The 22,291-nt window shown below is 36.7% G+C and overlaps 1 protein-coding gene and 1 long non-coding RNA gene across 2 annotated transcripts in view; one reads left to right on the forward strand and one right to left on the reverse strand.

Annotated features, from left to right (window-relative positions):
* The window catches only part of LOC112660307 (uncharacterized), a 283,140-nt gene that overhangs the window by 223,576 nt on the left and 37,273 nt on the right, over positions 1 to 22,291 (reverse strand). The window lies entirely within an intron of this gene.
* RNF180 (ring finger protein 180) overlaps positions 1 to 22,291 on the forward strand; it is a 191,335-nt gene that overhangs the window by 153,767 nt on the left and 15,277 nt on the right. The window contains exon 6 of the mRNA XM_025447734.3: positions 2,735 to 2,860. Within this exon, the coding sequence (XP_025303519.1) occupies positions 2,735 to 2,860 (126 nt within the window). The remainder of the gene's footprint in view (positions 1 to 2,734; positions 2,861 to 22,291) is intronic.

The following is a 22,291-nucleotide window of genomic DNA, read 5'->3' on the forward strand; positions in this document are numbered from 1 at the left end:
AGGCATTAGGTGGAGTGGGAGTCATCCAGGTGACAGAGGAGGAATACCCCAGGCAAAGATATCATGGTTTCATTGTGAGGGAAGGTATCATATTTTCTTGAATTGCCTTTCTGACTGAAGCCTTCAAACCAAGCCAGGCACTTCCCCCATTGTGGATTGACTGGAGGATCCTCCTGTAGGCAATCCTACTACAGACCTCTAACCATTGTTCAGGGATCCTAACCCATGGTTATATCATCAATGGGAGTGTCTCAGGTATTGCAAAGGGAGCCACAGGATCAGTATAACCTATTCCCTAACTGTGAAATCACTCAGCGCCATCCCTCGTCCCTGTTCACATGCACCAAACCTCAGCTGGAAGGACTCCTGCTCTTGTTCCACTATTTTCACCCATCAAACTCCGGCTCTCTTTTGATGCCCCTGCTGCCATATGCACTACTCTTGTGTCTTTACTTAGTAGAAGTAGGTGCTGATGAGCAGATAAACTGGTGAACTCCATTGGGGAAAAAAAATTAAATTCTACCTTGTGTATAGAAGTCCCTAACTAAATAAGGAAATGACATTTAAGCTAATCTAGGACTTTAAGTGTGGAAAAGACCTATGATTTTTCACCAGGATATTTTGGCTGTCTCAATAATTGGAGGATGATCCTGGCATCTAGTCAGTGGGGGCAGTGATGACAGATATTCTAGAGTGTTTGGGCCAGTCCTACACAGTGAAGGATTATTCTGTGTTCTGTCTGACATTCTCATGTCCTGCTGGGCTTTATCCAGGACATGCAGCTCATCCAAAAGAATATCACACTTCTCTTTTTATCCACTGTGACAGTCTATTATGGTCTTGGTCTATTATCCCTATTTCCATTAAGAGCATTTCACACTTCCTCTTATTCTCCACCAGTAAGTCTGGTCTGTTCACTCTTATGCTAATAGTGGTTTTGTTCTTCTGTCCATCCATGCCTCCACTCTTTTTTGTTTGTTCGTTTGGCTTGTACAGAATAGTCATGGAACCAGAAATCCAAACTCGTTCTTTTTGTCGGTAAGAGTATCTGACTATGCCATGTTTTCTGGTGCAGTCATCCTTAGGCTTTAAAATGTGGAAATAAATTTTTTATTATAAAAAAGAAATATCAAAGTAAGCATATTTAGAGCAGCTTTTCTCATACTCAGTGAAAATCCACAAACTGTCTTAAAATCTTTAGGGCTTCATAAGCAATGCTTACTTAGCATCTGTGTAAGAGGGGCAAGAAAGTGCCATTTGCAAGAGACCTTAACTCTCCTGGTGAAACTCCTTTTGTGCCCATGTGAAGCACCCATGTGGTACCATTTTTACAATTTTTACTGTATCCATGTACCACCTGAATTATTTGTTCTTAAGAATTTTCTTTGTATCAAGACTTGTTTCCTTACTTACATTAGCCTCATCCTTAGCGATCTATTTGTGAATTTGTTTGATCTAGTTTATACATTTCATCTAATACACATTAAATAGGTAACTTTGTCATGTTTAAAACTTTTTATGCAATCTCACCCAAAATCATTTCACATATTGCTTGTGCTTTGCAAACCAAGTCTTGAAAACCACTGACTTTCACTTAAGGAGGTTAGTCTCCAGAAAAAAACTGAAAACAGAAACACTTAAACAGTCCCTAGGGATTGGAAGTGGAGACAGAAATAAGAAGTGGAACAGATCATTGTTGTTTCATTTTGTTTTGTTTTTGCCCTGTTGGATTTTTTAAACCACAGATATGTGTGACTTTGACAGTTTTTAAAAATTATAAACCAGACTATAGTACTGACTGTGCTGTAGTGGGCAGGGAAGATGGAACCTGATTTCTTTTCACACAGAACACAGAATTATGGTTTCTTGAAACCAGGAATGGATGCTGTGATAACCTTTTGAGGATCCAGCAATATACCCCTGTCAGAAGCCTTCCTCTTAATCTTAAAATGTGACTTTACATACAAAATAATAATGGTATGCATCATCACAATATAAAGTACTTAACGTTTTGTCTTTATCATAGTATAAAACCTCAGTAAATGTGATGGTTAAACTGGGCTTAATTTACTGAATCTCCTCCTAACTTTATTATTCTTCTAGCAGAGAGTGAACTATTTACTCTTGGCTGATGAAACAGTTACTAAAATGATTTGTTCAGTGCTCCAAAGTCATTAAAGAACCTCAGTAAATACAAAGCGAACACCACTGCTTGAGGTGAAATCTTGGGTAAAGGCTTTAACCTGTGAAAGTCTTATAATACTAGCAGATTTCTCCTGGGCTTGAAGGGTTAAAAAAAAAAGAAAGAAAAAGTGCAAAAAAGTTTTTCCTTTTCATCATCACTCCTGAACCATGATTGCACTCAAGTTGTTCTGTCGCTATACCTAGAACACATTTTTCCCATCTTTGTCTGCCTGTTTGTTTCCATCTTTTCATCTCTAGTCTTCTTGAGGACAGGGACTGTGTCTCATTCTTGGCTGTATCTGATATAGCAAATGATGTAGGAACAAACTAGGAGATATATATTCTATGTGTAGGTACATCAAAGTTCCCATCAAATGTGAATTTGGGGGAAATTATGTTTGCTTGAGTTAAAATTACAAAGTTGACTCCACTTTTGTCTTCTTTCTTAAAGAGGTCTGAATTTATTATCGAAATACTGCAATAGTAATTTTTCATAGTTTTGCCCTTTTACTCAAATTAACATTTAAATCTCCTGTTTTCTTTACTCTAGAACTGAACAATGCCACAAAAACATTCTTTCCTAAAGAATATTTGAAAATAAAACAAAGCTTTCAGAAATCCAGCTCTGCAAAATGGCCCCTACCAAGCTGCAGAAAAGCATTCCATCTTTTTGGAGGTAAGGAAACTAATGCAAAAAAAGTCTGGTAACTTTGTCCAGGGTCTCTTTTTTTAACTAAAATGTTTGTAGAAACATAATTCTGCATCGGTAAGTTTTCAGTGAAGATTTTGCTGAGTATCTTCTTGCTAAAAGCTTCCATATGTATATGAAGAAAATAGAAAGTATAGAATAAGAACAAAATTTGAGAGGAACACATGATTAAATTTACTCTGCCTTGCGATCAATAATGTTTAATATGTAGATAATGAAATTCATCTCAAAAGTGACAGATTTGACAAAAGCACTAGTGTTCTTTATAAAGATTCTGAATATTTCATTATTACAGGTAAGTTTATCTAGTTTTAATATTTTATAGTTGTCCCACAAGTTTAAGACAAGTAGAAAATAGCAGAGCCTAGGTGTACAGAGTGTTTTAGAGGTACTGGAATAGGAATCCAATTTCTGGGTTCAGGTCTGACTAGATGAATGACCTCAGAGGTGTCATAGGAACCGATTGTTCTGTTTATGTTTTCTCATATATAAAGTATGTATATATGTGCAGCCTAATTAATATAGTTGCAAGGATCAAATGAACAAATGTGAAAGTACATCCTAAATATAACTAATTGTACTATACGGATATAGGGAATTATCAAAATAAGGACAAAGCAATCTCTAATACCTTTTTTCACTTTTGAGAATTTGTTACTGTAAAAAGATAATCACACAATATGGACATACTATATAATTTCTCCTTTTATAAAAATCATGGCCAGAACATGAATTACTGTGCAGTTTTAGCATTTACCACTTGTGATATTATAGAGTCTGGAAAGCTTCAGATATGGGGAACTCTGATCTTCAGGAAGCCAGGATGGGGGGAGGCTTCTACATAAGACCTAAAAAAAAATCAGTACTGCAATGACATAAACCGAAAAGAGACAGAAATGGAGCCTATGTGGTTGAGGCAAAAAAATAAGATGATTTATGAAACCCATGAGGTATGAAGAAAGTATTTTAAGGACAAATATAACTTTATACAGTAGTTTGAATAAAGAAAATAGTTTAAAGACATTTTATAAATGTGTATTATTTTATGAAATAGTAATTAACTGTAGAAACTCATCCACGGATTTGGTATAGATACATTTAAACAGAATATGAAAGCAAATGCAAGAAAATCAAGCTTACTTGAAATTTTTTGTAACAAAAAAGAGAAAATTTATAAAAAGAATTATATGCTTTAAAAGATTCCATTGTGCCCTTCTACTGTACACCCAGATTTTAAAAAGAATGATGCAGCTTTCTGATAACCTCACAACTTCCTTCACCTTTCTGTATCCTGAGATACTAAAGCTATGATTTAGACACTTGCTTCTTTGTGATTTCATATTTGTCCTCCCCAAATGATTCCACGGAACTTAAGTTGTTATAAGTTTTACGGAGGAGGTTCAAAGTAGCTTTATTACACAGCCTAACTTAAGAAATACATTACTTTCAAAAAAAAAAAAAAAAAAAAACAGAAAGAAATATATTACTGTCAAGAGTCTGCTGAGCTAAACAAAAGCTGAGCCTCAGAAATGAAAGAGTTAAGCCTTTGATCGCTTGGTGCAGTGCTATAAACAGAAGTCTAAAACTGGAGGAAATGCTGATGCCCCTCAATCCCATTGCATTTTCCCTTTAGGAACAGTGCACTAGTCCAGGGTTGGGGGATCGGCGCAGATGTAGGTGTCATTTCACTGTTGAGGGATCCCCAAACAAAAGGCACTGGCAGTTTTGTGAGCACCAAGGGTCGGGGCAGGGTGGGAGCATGGAGAGGAAAGGTGGGCAGGATGACAAACGCCTATGAGCAGAATAGCCCTGAGTACTAATTACGAATTCAGAGTGGGTGGAAAAGGTTCCTTGTTCTGCCTCTTTAAAGAGGCCACAGTAGAGGCACCTGAAGAAGTCCTTTGACCAAGGCTTCAGATAAAGAACCTAGGAATGCAGGTGCTAGGCATAGGTATGTAATATGTGAAGGAGCATCACAGGCCAGGGAGACCTCAGGGCAGTTTGTCCTGTGAGGCCAGCCAGGTAAAGCATCTGTGACTGCCTAAGGTCAGGCCTGAAAAACCCTACATGGGATTTTAGTCATTAACCAGACTTCTCATGTATCGGTATTCCTGAATCACCTTCTGTCCTTCTTTGTTCCCATCCTGTTCCCCTGAATTTTGCATTATCATCTCTCTGTACAAGTATACAAGTATATAAGTATATTTAATCAGTATTATTTAATCTTGCTTGTTCTTGAATTTCTGTAGTGCTAACAGGATATATATTCCTCTGCATTTGCTTGGTCGCTCAGCATTATGTTTCTTGGATCCATCCATTTCAGTAAGCATGGGCAATAGTCATTTATTTTTATTGCTATACTATAGTCCATTATATGACCATGGCACAGTTAATCCATTCTCCTGTTGATGAACAATAGAGTTATTCCGTTTTTTGTTACTACAAACAGTGCTCCTATCAACATTCTTTTCACGTTTAAAATTCCTCTAGAATTGGGGATCCTTGGGTAGCTCAGTGGTTTAGCACCTGCCTTTGGCCCAGGGTGTGATCCTGGAGTCCTGGGATCAAGTCCTGCGTCGGGCTCCCTGCATGGAGCCTGCTTCTCCCTCTGCCTGTGTCTCTGCCTCTCTCTCTTTCTATCATAGATAAGTAAATAAATCTTTAAAAAAAATTTTTTTTAATAAAAATAAATAAATAAATAAATAAATAAATAAATAAATAAATAAATAAATAAGGTAAAATTCCTCTAGAATAAATGCCAATAGAAAACTACTAGGTCATAAGAAAGGTACGTTTTTAACTTTATTACCTAAACCAAACCAGTTTCCTGAACGTACTGATTTATCATCACCTTTGTCTATCACATTTGATATTTTCAGGCCTTTAGATTTTTCCAGTCTGATAGGTATAAAATGGTATCTCATTGGGTTTTTAATTTCAATCTCCTAATCACTAATGGGGAATAAACACAGCTTTATATGCATATTGACAATTGAGTTTCTTCATCTGTGAAATCCCTATATAAATTTGTTCATTTCCCTGTTGATTATATTTTTCTTATTAATTTTTGAGAGTTTTAAAATATTTTCTGGTGACTTCTTTTTCTCTTAGTTGTATAAATAGTAGCTACCATCTCCCAGTTGTGGTTTGTTTTTTGTCTTTACAGTATATTTTAATAAATCATGGCTTTGTGTTTGTTTCACCATCTTTCTGGTCTGTATTACCTGCCTTATGAAATTCTTCTCTTTCCCCAATATCAAAAAGATATCCTCCTGGTATTTTTCAAATAGTTTAAAAATATTTGGAATAGACTTGTGTTGTTGTTTTTTGAATTTTGTGAGGGTTTTATTGTTTGCTTTGCTATATTGTAGGTAGGGATCCAATTACCTTGGGATTTCTTCCCATTTAATCTTTTTCACTCACGATTTATTGAAAATAATTCGTTTCCCCACTGATGTACACAAGTCTGTCATAATTTATATTTCCATGTATGTGAGCCTGTTTCTGAGGTCCTTATTTGTTTCTCTTGTCCTAATTCTTTGCCAAAACCGTACTTTTTAAAATTAAGTATAGGTGAACTACAATGTTCTATTAGTTTCAGGTGTACAACATATTGATTTGACGGTTCTGCTCTAACCAAGAGGATTCTTGGTTGTATATTTTTTTTCCTTCAGCACTTTGAATATATCATGCTACTCCCTTCTGGCTTGCAAAGTCTCTGCTAAAAAGTAGCTTTATGGGGTTTCCCTTGTATGTAACTATTTTCTCTTACTGCTCTTTTTTTTTTTTTTTTAAGATTTATTTGTGAGAGTGCACCCACATGATGGGGGGAGGGGCAGAGGAGAGAATTCAAGCACACCCCTTACTGAGAATAGAGCCTAATGGGAGGTGTGATCTCATGACCCATGAGATCATGATCTAAGCAGAAACCAAGAGTTGAATGCTAAACCAACTGGGCCACCCAGGCACACTTCTCATAATGGTTTTAAAATTCTCTTTATCATTACTTTCTGTCATTTTTACTGTTAATGTGTCTTGGTATAGTTATGAGCTCATCTTGTTAGGGACTCCCTGTACTCTCTAGACCAGGATATCAAAGAAATTTTCAGCTATTTTTTTTTCTTTAGATAAGTTTCATAACCCCATTTCTCTCTCTCTTCTCCCTTTGGGATCCCTATAATGTAGATGTTATTACTCTTAATAATGTCACAGTTTCCTTAACCCATTCTCACTTTTTTTTATTAATCTTTTTTCTTTCTGCTTTTCAGCCTCATTGCTTTCTTAGTATCAGTGAATAAAGCTCATATAAACTTTTACAGAATTCATTCAGCCATGTCTACTAGAATAGACCTATTCCCTTTATCCTATTAAGTGGTATATTGGAAATATTGATGAGTCAAGCAGAATTTTTTTTTCTTTTCAAATTCTTATTTAAATTCTAGGTAGTTAAAACATATTATAATACTGATTTCAGGAGTAGAATTTAGTGATTCATCACTTACATGTAATACCCAGTGCTCATCATAACAAGCACCCCCCTTAATACCCATCACTCACTTAGCCTATCTCCCACCTCCCTCCCTCCATCAACCCTCAGTTAGTTCTCTGTCATTAAGAGTCTCTTGTGGTTTGCTTCCCTCCCTCTGTGTTTTCCTTCCCATGTGTTCAGATGTTTTGTTTCTTAAATTCCACAAATCATATGGTATTTATCTTTCTCTAAGTGACTTATTTCACTTAGCATAATACCCTCTTGCTCCATTCATGTCATTGCAAATGGCAAATTTCCATTCTTTGTGATGCCTGAGTAATATTCCATTTTGTATATACATACATACACGCACTATATCTTCCTTATCCATTCATCAGTCAATAGATATTTAGGCTCTTTTCATAGTCTGGCTAATGTTGACAATGGTCTATTAAACATCAGGGTGCATGTACCCCTTCAAAGCTGTATTTTTGTATACCTTGGATAAGTACTTAGCAGTGCAGTTGCTGAGTTGTAGGGTAGTTTTATTTTTAACTTTTTGAGGAACCTCCATACTGTTTTCTAGAGCAGCTGCAACAGTTTGTATTCCCAAGAACAGTGCAAGAGGGTTCCCCTTTCTCTGCATCCTCACCAACATCTGTTGTTTCCTGTGTTGTTAATTTTAGCCATTCTGATAGGTGTCAGGTGGTATCTCATAGAGGTTTTGATTTGTATTTCCCTGATGATGAGTGACGTTCAGCATCTTTTCATGGATCTGTTAACCATCTGGATGTCTTCTTTGGAAAAGTGTCTCTTCATGTCTTCTGCCCATTTCCTAGTGGATAATTTGGGTTTTGAGGGTTGAGTTTTATAAGTTCTTTATAGATTTTGGATACTAAACCTTTATCAAATGTTATTTGCAAATATATTCTCTCATTCTATAGGCTGCCTTTTAGTTTTGTTGATTGTTTCCTTTGCTCTACAGAAACTTTTCATCTTGATGAAGTCCCGATACTTCGTTTTTGCTTTTGTTTCCCTTTCCTTCTGGCAGTGTGTCTAGTAAGAAGTTGCTATGCCAAGGTTAAAGAGGTCACTACCTGTGTTCTCCTCTGGGATTTTGATGGTTTTCTGTCTCACATTTAGGTCTTTCATCCATTTTAAATTTATTTTTGTGTATGATATAAGAAACTGTTTCTGTTTCATTCTTCTGCCTGTGGCTGTCCAGTTTTCCCATCACCATTTGTTGAAGAAACTTTTTCCCATTGGCTATTCTTTCCTGCTTTATCAGAGATTAATTGATCATATAGTTATGGGTCCATTTCTGGGTTTTCTATTCTGTTTCATTGATCTATATGTTTTTGTGCCAGTACTATACTATCTTGATAACTATAGCTTTGTAATATAGCTTGAAGTTTAGAATCATGATGTCCCCAGCTTCACTCTTCTTTTTCAGGATTACTTTGGCTATTCAGGGTCTTTGTAGTTCCATAGGGATTTTAGGATTGTTTGTTCTTGCTCTGAGAAAAATACTGGTGGTATTTTGATGGGGATTGCATTACATGTCTAGTTTGCTTTGAGTAGTATAAATATTTTAACAGTATTTGTTCTTCCAATCCTCAAGCATAGACTGTTTTTCCATTTCTTTGTGTCCTCTTCAATTTCTTTCATAAGTGTTCTGTAGTTTTCAGAGTATAGATCTTCTACCTCTTTGGTTAGGTTTATTCCCAGGTATCTTATGGTTTTTGGTACAACTGTAAATGGGATTGATTCCTTGGTTTCTTTTTCTGCTGCTTCATTATTGGTGTATAGAATTGCGATGTATTTCTGTATGTTGATTTTGTATCCTGTGACTTTGCCAAATTCATGTGTTAGTTCTTGCAAATTTTTGGTGGAGTCTTTTAGGTTTTTACAGAGTATCATCTCATCTGTAAAGAGTGAAACTGTGACTTCTTCCTACCTAGTTTGGATGCCTTTTATTTATTTTTACTGTCTGATTGCTGAGGCTAAGACTTCAAGTATGTTAAATAGCAATGGTGAGGGTGGACATCCCTATCTTGTCCCTGATGATTGTAAGGGGAAAAGCTCTCAGTTTTTCTCCATTGAGGAGGATATTAGTTGTGGATCCTTCATATGTGGCCTTTATAAGGTCGAGGTATGTTCCCTCTATCTCTACTTTGTTGGTTTTTATGAAGAGTGGATGCTGTACTTTGTCAAATGCTTCTTCTGTATCGATTGAGAGGATATGGTTCTTACCCTTTCTTTTTTTAATGTGGTATATTATGTTGATTGATTTGCAAATACTGGACCAATCCTGCAGCCCAGGAATAGGTCCCAATTGATTGTAGTGAATAATTCTTTTAATGTATCATTAGATTCGATTTGCTAGTATCATGTTGAGGATTTTTGCATCCATGTTCATCAGGGATATTGCCCTAGCATTATCCTTTTTAGTGAAGTCCTTATCTGGTTTTGGAATCAAGGTAATGCTGGCTTTGTAGAATGAGTTTGGAAATGTTTCTTCCATTTTTTGGGGGGAGGGGGACATTTAAGAATAATAGGTATTCTTCTTTAAATGTCTAGAAGACATTTAACATCTGGAAAGACATTTCCTGTGTCTGGAAAGCCATATAGCCCTTGTTTTAAGTTTGTTGGAGATTTTTGATTACTGATTCAATTTCTTTGCTGGTTATGGGTGTGTTCAAATTTTCTGTTTCTTCCTGTTTCAGCTTTGGTAGTGTGTATGTTTCTAGGATTTTGTCCATTTCTTCCAGATTGCCCAATTTGTTGGCATATAATTTTTCATAATATTCTCCTAGAATTATTTGTATTTCTATGGTGTTGGTTGTGATCTCTCCTCTTTTGTTTCTGATTTTATTTGGGTCCTTTCTCTTTTCTCTTTGTTAAGTCTGGCTAGGGGTTTATCAATTATATTAATTCTTTCAAGAACTAGCTCTTAGTTTCATTGATCTGTTTTTTTCTGTTTTTATATTTTTTATTTCAGCTCTATTCTTCATTATTTCCCTTCTTCTGCTGACTAGGCTTTATTTGCCATTCTTCTAGCTCCTTCAGGTGTAAGGTTAGCTTGTGTATTTGAGACTTTTCTTCCTCCTTTGAAGTAGGCCTATATTGCAGCATACTTCCCTCTCAGGACTGCCTTTGCATGCATCATTTTCATTTGTGTTTGCTTCCATATATTTGTTTAAAATCACTTCTTTAATTTTCTGATTAAATCTATTCATTCTTTAGTAGGATATGCTTTAACCTTCATGTATTTGTGGTCTTTCCAATTTTTTTTCTTTTTCTTTCAATATTTTATTTATTTATTCATGAGAGACACAGAGAGGCAGAGACACAGACAGAGGGAGAAGCAGGCTCCTCACAGGGAGCCCAATGTGGAACTCAATCCTGGAACCGGGATCATGCCCTGAGCCAAAGGTAGATGCTCAACTGCTTAGCCACCCAGGCATCCTTTTCCAATTTTTTTCTTATGGTTGACTTCAAGTTTCATAGTGTTGTGGTCTGGACATATGCATGGTATGACTTCAGTTTTTTTGTACTTGTTGAAGGCTGAGTTTTGACCCACCAAGTGATCTTTTCCGGAAAAATGTTCCATGTACACTTGAGAAGAATGTATATTCTGCTACTTTAGAATGAAATGTTCTGATTATATCTGTTAAATCTGTCTGGTCCAGTGTGTCATTCAAAGCCATTTTAGCCATTCAAGCCATTAGCTTGTTGATTTTCTATTTAGATAATCTGTCCATTGTTCTAAAATGAGTCTCTTGTAGACAGTGTATAGATAGGTCTTGGTTTTTTATCCATTCTGATACCTTGTACTTTTGATTAGAGCATTTAGCCCATTTGCATTCAGAGTAATTGTACACAATAGTACTGATTCTTAAGAATAAGATAAGAATTGATAGAATTGATAAGAATTGATAAGAATCAGTACTATTGTGTCACCTGTAAGGTTGGTGTTTCTGGTGATATTTTCTGTTTCTTTCTAGAGTTTGTTGCTTTTGTTCTTATTTTCCCCTACTCAATATATCTTGCAGGGCTACAAACCCCGTTAGTTTTTGTTTGTCTGAGGAACTCTTTCTCTCTCCTTCTATTCTGAATGACAGCCTTGCTGAATAAAGTATTCTTGGCTGCATATTTTTACCGTTCAGCACATTGAATATTTCATGCCACTTTTTTCTGGCCTGCCAAGTTTCTGTGGACAGATCAAAGCAGACATGTTTTAAATGTTTTTCTTCCTACAAATTCATATTTTATATTATAAAATGGGTAATGTGGAAAGGAATGGAAATATTCTAGATAAATATGAGCTAGCACTTTATGTCTCTTCTCAGGAACTAGTGCAACTAGTCAGTCTTTGTTCTCTTATCTGAAGTGTCTACCATTTCCAGGCATTGTATCCTCAGTTTATCAGTATCCTGTTAACATGATTTCCAGCTATTCCATGATGGGTGGTTCCCTAAGAAAACACTTTTACATAAATATACATGTAAAGCTAACTAATGAAGAGGTTTTACCAAGATCTTTTGCAGAAAAGAAAAAGTTCCATGTAGATTTTTTTTCTGAATATACTCGAGTCAAAGAAATGAAAAAAAAAAGTGATGATTTATAAATCTATGTCTTATTTTTTCTGGCAGATACAAACCATGGAGGTGAATTTCAGGCATCTGAGATCTATTTATGACAATTCATTCATTTCTTGTAAAAGCCTGGGGAATTATTTTATTTGTTCATAATTTTATGCAAAGGTGTTAGAATAATTCTGCAAGTTTATACATGTTCAATATAAATAAGGAATACCCACATGGAAAAGAATGCCTATCCATAATAGAAAACAAAACAGTACATGCTCGAACAGCAGGAGTTTGAATATAACCCAGAAATCTGCCTTCTCAGAAAGTTGGGGGTAAGTCAAGGAAATTTTCAAATATGCCAGACTCGGTGATGCCTTATAGCAGAAAGTGCATTAACCTTTATGTTTCCTCTGAAACTGGAAGAATTTTATTAACAATTTTTTGAAAGGGCTTACAAATTCCAGTGATTCTTTTCCTTTTTATTGATTTTCCAGGGGCAAAATCAGACCCTGTTCCTGATGTAGGATTTACTCGGGAGTTTTAAATTTATTGCAAAAGCCAACCAAGTATCAAAGCCTGACAATATCATAGACTACTTTAAAAACAAGTATTTACATGCATTCCCACTAAAATGTAAAGCATAGATTATAAGAAGCTAGAGAGGATACATAACTGCTCCAAACAGTACACAAATAGCATCAACAATCACACTCAGTGACAGACTTCTATGTTTTTCTTATCACATGCAATGTCAGGGAGCTCACTACCTGAAAAAGCAAGTTTGTACATTTTAACAACTCTATCAGGCAAATTTCTGTTTTGAATAAAATCTCCCTTCTCACAGTTTTCTTTTATTGGTTCAGGTATGTCTTAATCTTGCTTCATGTGACTGTTCTTATAATATACAAAGACACATTTGATGTCCTTTGCAAGTCTTCATTCCACAGGCGAAGTATTCACATTCCTTATGGAACCTGGTTTCTAGGTTGCTTTTGTTCTTATTTCAGAGATAAGTAAGTTTCAGAGATAGTTTCAGAGATAGTCTCCTGTTTCAGAGATAGTAAGAAGACTGGAAACCATGCCAATTGGAAACTGGATACTAATAAACTGAGGATGAAATGTCTAGAAAAAGCAGTTTCCAAGGGGAAAGGACTAAAATTGACAGAGTCATGTCTTCAACTAGTACCCGATAAAAGGTGTAAACTGTTAGCTCACATTTATTTAGAAAATTTCCATCCCTTTTCGCATGACCCAGTGTTATTCTGGTGTTGGGTCACTGAATCCATGGTCTCTAAGGCAGAATAGTTTGGTTAGGCATTGGATTCAAAATTAGAAATCTTTTCTGTTTTAAGAAATGAGTTATGATCCAAATGAATTGTAATATAGATCATACATTTTGTTCAACCATCACCATTCCATAGCTCTTATTTTAAAAACTACCAGCACTTTCATTCTCACTCTTTCTCTCAATATGCACACATACTCACACAAATGTCATCCACTTTATTGTTTTGCTTGTATAGAAATTGCTTTATTAATTCCATATGAAGTTGGATGTTGGAAAAAAATACTACCTTCATTTACAAACACTTGGATATATAACATAAATGTATGCATATGCACATAAATTTAAAACCCACCCACTGACCACCAGGCATCTGAAATTAGCACTACAGACAGATTCTCATGGTAAGAGAGGGTGGCTGCATCTGACCTTGGCCCTGAGCTGACAATTTTAATTGCTTTCCCTAATACCACTGCTTTCCCTAACTACCCTGCACAATAAACTACACAAAGTTAAACTATTGAAACATAATAAAGATGATTCTGGTACTGGACAGACACTGGGTTTTTTGAACCTCTGATTGAGAAAGGCTAGAAAGAAAGTGAAGAAACTCTGCACAGCTCAATTCAAATGGACTGTCAATGTCTAACAAATGGTGTCATTTAATTAAAAAAAAAAAAGATTTCAGCAGTTTTCAAGTGTTCTAATGTCTGACCACTCTATGGTGACTTTGTTGGGGCAATGAGAAGTACACGTATTGGTTATGAATCATTCTGGGAAATTGTGGTCAATTTTGGAATAAAAAATTAAGATTAAGGAGGTGGACCTTAAGAGAAGTAGTAGAAAACTTAATCCATCACTGGGAGACTTAGTGATGACTTTAACCTATTCTCTGATCATGGCATGTGGTATACTCTTTTGAGTGATGACAGAGATAGGGAGAGTAAAGGTACCCTGACGGTGATTCTGGGTCTGTGCAATAGCTGTGCAACACAAATATTGTTTATATTGTATTGCACCTTTTATCCCAAATGATCAGGAAATGTGAAAGATTTTAGTAGACCTCCACTGTATTGTAGACCTATTATATATTTGAGATATAGTGACAAAATGGAATGCAGGGCTGTTCTCTCTTGGTTTAGCATTGGAAGAATAACAATCTCATTTGATCACCAGCAAAAAAAAGGGGGGGGGGGGTTCATGGCACCTGATTCAGAGCACAAAAATGAGAAAATAGCCAAGAACCCTGAAAAATAGCAGAAATAATAAGTCAAGCTTATTATTTCTGGTAATAACAGCAGTAGAGATTTCTTCTTCTGGGATATAGAAGATATAATAAGATATATTAAAGTATAATTAATTATAAGAGTAATCAATATCAATGGTACTATCTTGGGGGGATGATAAATTACAAAAATCATATTAATAAATCAGAGAGCTATAGAATTTTAAAAAGGCTAATTGAATTAAAATTCCATTGTGGGGAAAGCCTTCCAGGAAAGTTCATATTGCTGGCTCTTTGCTTCATTGGGAGTATTTACTAAGTCTGGGGATTATCTCAGGATCAGTCTTGCAATAGGCAGAGGACTCTACTAGGAGTAAGAGAAATGAGCAGAAGTTTCAATAACCATATGGACTGGCATGCCCGATTGGAAAAACTGTCCAAACATATGGCAGATTTTCCCCATGAGACATTTGCTAAGAGCTGTGGCAGTACCAAGGACTAAGTAGTTGGCCCCCAAAAGCTATTTCCTGAGTCTTACAGAGTTGAAGAATCAAGTTATAGTATAGAAAGGGGCCTACCATAAATATATAGTAAGAATTCTCCTTAGGAAATTTCCCTTAATTTTAATTTCATTTCATCTTAATTTCAGTATAGTTAATATACAGTGTTAGTTTTAGGTAAACAATATGGTAATTCTACAATACTCTCAAATATTCAGTGCTCATCATAGTAAGTATACTCTTGATCCCCTTCACCTATTCCATCCACCCCATCCCACCTCCCCTTTGGTAACTATCAGTTTGTTCCCTATAGTTAGAAGTGTGTTTTTTGCTTTGTCACTTTTTCGTTTGTTTTTGATTCTTAATGAATTATATGAGTGATATCATATGGTATTTTTCCTTTTCTGTCTTATTTCACTTAGTTTTACACTCTCTAGTTCCATCTATGTTGTTGGAAATGGCAAGATTTCATTCTTTTTATGGCTGAGTAATATTCCATTGTAGATATATGTGTCACATCTTTATCCACTCATCTATCAGTGGCCACTTGGGTTGCTTACATAATTCTGTAATAAATCTAGGGGTAATAATAAACATAGGGGTGCATATACCGGTAGTGGAATCAGTGGATCAAATTGTAATTTTATTTCTAATTTTTTGAGGAACCTCCATAGTGTTTTCCACAGTGGCTACCGCAATTTGCATTCCCAGTAATGGTGCACAAAGGTTCTTTATTCTCCACATCCTTGCCAGCACTTTTTTCCTTGTTTTTGATTGAAGCCATTCTGACAGGTGAAGTGATATCTTACTGTGTTTTTGATTTGCATTTCCCTAATGATGAGTGATGTTGAGCATCTTTCATCTGTCTGTTAGCCATAACATCTTTTATATGTCTTCTTTGGAGAAGTGTCTTCTGCCCATTTTTAAATTGGATTGTTTGTATTGTGGGTGTTGAGTTGTATCAGTTCTTTATATATTATAGATACTAACCTCTTATCAGATGTCATTTGCAAATAGCGTTCCCCATTCAATATGTTTTTTAGTTTTATTAACAATTTCCTTTGCTATGCAGAAGCTTTTTTTTTTTAAGATTTTATTTATTTATTCATGAGAGACACAGACTGAGAAAGAGAGGCAGAGACACAGGCAGAGGGAGAAGCAGGCTCCATGCAGGGAGCCCGAAGCAGGACTCAATCCCGGGACTCCAGGATCATGCCCTGGGCTGAAGGCAGGCACTAAACCTTCGAGCCACCCAGGGATCCCCTATGCAGAAGCTTTTTATTTTGATGTGGTCCAAGTAGTTAATTTTTGCTTTTGTTTTCCTTGCCTGAGAAGACATATCCAGAAAAATGTTGCCATGGCCATGTCAGAGAAACTTCTAGCATTTTTATGATTTGATCTCACAGTTAGGTCTTTCATCCATTTTGAATTTATTTTTGTGTATGGTGTAGGAGAGTGGTCCATTTTCCCTAACACCATTTGTTGAAGAGACTTTTTCCAATTCCCAGTACTATTTTGAATAGAAATATTTAGAATGGAAATCCTTGTCTTGTTCCTGATCATAGGGGAAAAGTTCTCCGTTTTTCACCATTGAGTATGAGGTTAGCTGTGGGTTTTTCATACAAGGGATTTATTATGTCGAGGTATGTTCCCTCTAAACCTAGTTTGTTAAGGGTTTCTCTCATGAATGGATGTTGTAATTTGTCAAATGCTTTTTCTGCGTCTCTTAAAATGATCATATGGTTTTTATCCTCTGTACTGTTTTTGTGGAAGGCCTGTATTGCTATAAGCTTCCCTCTTAGAACAATTTTGGCTGAATCCCAAAGACTTTCATTTTCATTTGACTCCATGTATATCTCTTCTCTCCGGGTTTGGTGGTTTTCTTTAGTGATATACTTGGATTCCTTTTTCTTTATTTTTTGTGTCTATTATTGGTTTTTCTTTTATGGTTACCATTAAGTTTGTATATAACATTATTAAGTTGATGGTCACTTAAGTTTGAACTCATTCTTTACTTCTCTCCCACATTCTAGGTATATGGTGTCATACTCTACATCTTTTTATTTTGTGTCTCCCTTGACTGATTTTTTAAAATACATTTAATTTTAGTGTTTTTCTGCTTCCTACTCTTCTTACTCCTACTTTTATGGTCTTTCCTTTCTACTAGTGGTGATAAATTCCTTTAACTTTTCTTTGGGAAACTCTTCATCTCTCTCCTTATATTTTGGTGGGTTTTTAAAAAAGATTTATTTATTTATTTATTTATTTATTTATTTATTTATTTATTTATTTATTTTAGACATAGAGAGAGAGAGAGGCAGAGACACAGGAGGAGGAAGAAGCAGGCTCCATGCAGGGAGCCTGACGTGGGACTCGATCCCAGGACCCCAGGATTGCGCCCTGGGCCAAAGGGAGGTGCCAAACCACTGAGCCACCCAGGGATCCCCCTCTCCTTATATTTTGAATCATAGCTTTGCTATATAGAGTATTCTTGTTTGCAGGGTTTTTTTTTCTTTCAGAATTTTGAATTTATCATGCCACTCTCTTTTGGCTTGGAGAGTTTCTGCTGAAAAATTTCTCTGTGTCTTCTGGGCTTTCCCTTATATGTAACTATTGTATTTTCTCTTGCTGCTTTAAGAATCTCTCCTGATCACTACTTATTGCTACTTTAATTACTATGTGTCCCGATGTGGAACTTCATGGGTTAATTTCTGTTTATTTCGCTAGATTCATGTCTTCAGATGAATTTTCTGCCCCCTTTTCTCTCTCTTCTCCTTAGGAGATCGCTATAATGTGAATGTTATTATGTTTGATGATACACTGTGTTCCCTATGTTATTTTTTTGTTGTTGTCTCCTATTCAGCTTGATTTCTTTCCTTTATTCTTCCTTGAGGTCACTTAACCATTCTGCTGCTTCCTCTAATCCACTATTTTATCTAGTATGTTTTTAATTTCAATTATTGAGTTCTTCATCTCTGATTGGTTCTCTTTTGTTCTCTTTTTACTTAGGGCCTCACTGACATTCTCCACTCTTGTCTTTAGTCCAGTGAGTATCTTTATGACCATTACTTTAAATTCTCGGACATATTACGCATCTCTGTTTTATTTAGTTCTGTTGCTATGGTTTTGTCCTGTTCGTTCATTTCCAACATATTCCTCTGCCTTCTCACTTTAATTATCTGTATTTGTTTTTTGTGTGTGTGTTAGGAAAGTCAACTACAACTTCTGCTCTTATAAGTAGTGGTCTTATGGAGAAGAAGTCCTATAGTGTCCTACAGTGCAGTGTCTCCTGTGTGTGTTGGGTGTGTCCCAGTGTTGTGGGTCAGGAGCCATTGCCTTTCATGTGCAATAGTTCTCTTTGCCTGTTTTGGGCAGTGTTTGGTCCTTGTGTTGTTAGTGAGCTAATCTGGTGGCCACTTTGGGCTTGAGCTGAGTCAGAGCACATGTTTACCAGAGATAGGGTAGCACCCAACTGCAGAGTGCTTTCCTTGTATTGTCCTCTAAGAAGCTTCCATTGGTTGGTGGGACCTGCAATCTGACCAGATGTCTGCCCCCAACACCCTGCTGGAGCCACAAACTGGTATGTGTGGTTGTCTTCCCTTTTCCTCATGGCAGGAGTCACTGGAGTAGTGCTGGCTTCTGGGAGGGCTGCTTTCTTACTTCCAGGTTTGTAGATGTGCCCTGGATGTGCTCTGGCCATGGGAGTATGAAAGGAGGCAAATCCTCAGGAGAACACAGGGATGGGGCCTATGCTGTTAATGAGGTTTGTGCATGTCTGTTGTGGGACAGGATTTGGAGTTGCTTTAGCAAACTCCTCTGGCAAGGCTGGAGGGGAAAATCTCCAGGAGAGGGCGGGGAAGGGTATACAGTCCCAGCAAAGTTTGCTATAGGAGGGAACCTGCAGTTGCCCAGACCTCCTGCTGAGGCCAGCTGGGTTGGAGGGGGTGGATCTGCACACATGCTTAGCAGCGGGCCACCCTGTAAGTAAGGCAGGTGGAGAATATTGGCATTGTGGGGTTCCCAAATGTGTCAGTGTATCTAGGCTGGGGAAGGGAAACAGCACCCACCAGGTCTTTTGTTCTTGGAGAAGTCTCCCAAAGATCCCTGCCCCTCCACCACCTTCTCTGAGTTTAGTAAACAAACCTCCTTCACATACACCCCATGTGTTTTTCAAACTGCTGCTTCTATGCTGTATCTCAGTGGGGCTGTTTGTTTTGCTGTCTCTTTAAGGGTGAGGATTCATTTTCCTCTAGCCCTCCCAATCTCCAAGAGCTGAGCCCACTGATTTTTAAAGTCCCAGGTGTTAAACCACCACGGGTTATAAAAATTCACAAAATTATGCCCCTCTGGTTTTCAAAGCAAAATTTTGTAGGGATTTGTTCTCCCAATACAGGTTCCCCATATCTGGGGTATCTGGTGTGAGGATCTGTTTCTCTTCACTCTCTGAGTCTGCAGCATCCATCCCTCCTACAGACAGCCCCATGGGTCTACTTAGCTTTCTACCATGTCTCCACCCTTCCTACCTTCTTTGATGTGGCCTCTTCTTTACATTTAGCTGTGGAGAGCCTGTGCTGCCAGTCCTCAGGTCATTTTCTGAGTTATTTACACTAATGTGGGTGTTAGCTAGTTGCATTTGTGGGATGAGGCGAGCTTAGGATCCTCCTACTCCATCATCTTCTGCAGAAATCTGACATTTCCCTTATTTTAAACTTTGTAGGATGAAAGGATAGAGTTCCATTTACAACCTCTTAACATTTACAAAACTCTTAACTAAAAACCCAAAGAACCATGTTCAAGAGATCAAGGCCTGGAAAACAAGAGTACAAATTTCCTGTGGTCCCACAGTGAAATCCATGAGCTTAGGAGATAACGTCCCATTAAAGGAGTGCAAAAAACACAGGAATAGGCCACATCCTTAAGCCATTTGAAATCAGAGGTAGATTGAGTCTAGTGAAAGCTGCAATCTAACTTCACCTCTACCTCAGCTTATTAATTATTGGGTTCAGGTGATCAGCCTCTCACCCTCTCTGCCTGACAAAAGAAAGAGTCAACCATCTTGGGAGGAAATAATATCTACTTCAATCTGCATGAATCATTGATACAATACAAAATTATCAGATAAGAGAAGGTTAGGAAAATGTGATCAATAAGCAAGAGAAGAAGCAAAAAATAGAAGATCCTCAGTGATCTAGATGTTGGAGTTATCAGATAGGACTTTAAAATAACTTTAAAAAATTTTAAAAATATAAATAAATAAAATAACTATTTAAACAAATGCTAATGAAAAGAGAAAAAGATGGGCAACATAGGTAAAAGAGTAGACAATGTCAATAAAAAACGGAAGTTACAAAAAAAAAAAACTGGGAATTGTCAGTCACTGAGTCCTATATTATTAGAGGTTCAGGCCTCTGTTCACAGTCATGGCCTTGGGCTGGCACCTTGTTTTCCTCCTGCTTCTACTTTCTGAACTCAAATACAAGGGGTGCCCTTGCATTCTATCTCTGAAACCAACAAGGACCTTTCTCAGCCAATCCACTATTCTTATTCTGTCTACCTTTCATAGGTTGAGTGATACAAATCTGCTATACTTCTCTGAGTTCTATCTACTTCATCCGTGCAACTGAGCTGATGAAGTAAACTGAGAGTTCAGTCTGTCACCTTAGTTCTGCTTCTCACTCTACATACAGATCCCAAATTGAAGACCAGAGAAAGAAGCAAGCAGCCAATTATTCTTTTTTTTTTTTTAAGACTTTATTTATGTATTCATGAGGGACACAGAGAGAGAGAGAGGCAGAGACACAGGCAAGGGAGAAGCAGGCTCCATGCAGGGAGCCCGAATTGAGACTCAATCCCGGGACTCCAGGATCATGCCCTGGGCTGAAGGCGGCACTAAACCCCTGAGCCACCCGGGCTGCCCCCATTCTTTAAACCAGTCTACTATAACCCCAGATTGATGAAATGACCTGGTGATTGTATTAATGAAGCAGTGTTTTATATCTCGTTTAGTTAGTGATCCGTTCATCAGAATCTAGATAATATAGTTTACATGGTATAGCTTACTTTTCCTCAGTTTGTACCCCCTGAAGGGATTCACAGAGGATTATCTACCTGAGTTTACCTCCTAGAGTCTTGTAAAAGCAGTCAGGACTTTGAAGCCAGGAATGCCACAGTTCAAAACACCAGGACGCACCTTTTCTATAGCTGTGTTTTAGAAGGGTGCTTTCTGGAATTCTGCAGTGCACAGCATAAGTGAATGTATATAGTCATTCCATATCTTGTTTCTTTTCATGATAAATAGAGCTTAGACGTACAGGTGTGGCTACTTGACCCTTAGGACAATCTCTACAATGAGAAAGATAATTATCCACAGGAGTATTTCATGCCTCTTGGATACTTATGCCTCCACACATAACTTTATTAGAAAGCACCATAATAACCTTAATATTATTACAAGAGAAAAATAAAGTAACATGGAAGTGCTCATTTAAATAAAATATTTTATAGATGGATTGAAGAGCTGGAATCTATATTCTCAATGATTTCTTAATGAAATTACACTGAGTGCTCAGATGTGAAAGATTTGAAAACTAAAATTTCTGTTTAAAATAGGGCATATCCAACCAAAAGCATTCATACCACCTGTCATGACAGATGCAAAACAGAACAAATTATAAACAGTTTGCATTTCCTCATATAAGTATATATAAATCTTCAGGATTTTTGTTAGTCTAAAATAAAATTTTTTTAATTTGCATAGTAAAAATACTGTTTTCAAAGTGACATAACCAGCTTCTAGGGAATTTGGTTTACATTATGTATCCTATACACTATCCCAGAAAGTAAAATGTAGTCTACTCATACTCATTCTAATCAGTCAGGTGAGCATTTAGCTTGATCATACTAATAAAAAGATAAAGAACTTCCGAGAGAGATAATCATCAGTATTCATAATCTTAATCCAGAATTTCAGGAATTGGGCTTCCTAAAATAGAGCAACTACATAATAAGACCATTATTATGAAACAGAACTTCTCATCTCAGAAAATTTCCAGGTCCTCAACTGACTTTGACAGATGAAAAATAATTTTTTTTTGGATGAAGGAAGAAAAGAGCTAAAGTTTTATTTTGTTTTTTGAAGCAAAAGTTTCTAGGAGTCAATTTCTGTTATTTCACACTGTGACCTTAAATGAAGCCTGGTGCCCTGGCCATATCCCAGATCAATTAAATCAGAATCTCTGGAGATGAATCAAACATCAGTATTTAAAGATCCCCTAGAGATTCCAATGTGCAAAGTACCAAAGTTGAGGTACGTTACTCTAGAAGCTACT

Source organism: Canis lupus, chromosome 2, assembly GCF_003254725.2.
Source record: "Canis lupus dingo isolate Sandy chromosome 2, ASM325472v2, whole genome shotgun sequence".
Lineage (NCBI taxonomy): Eukaryota > Metazoa > Chordata > Mammalia > Carnivora > Canidae > Canis > Canis lupus.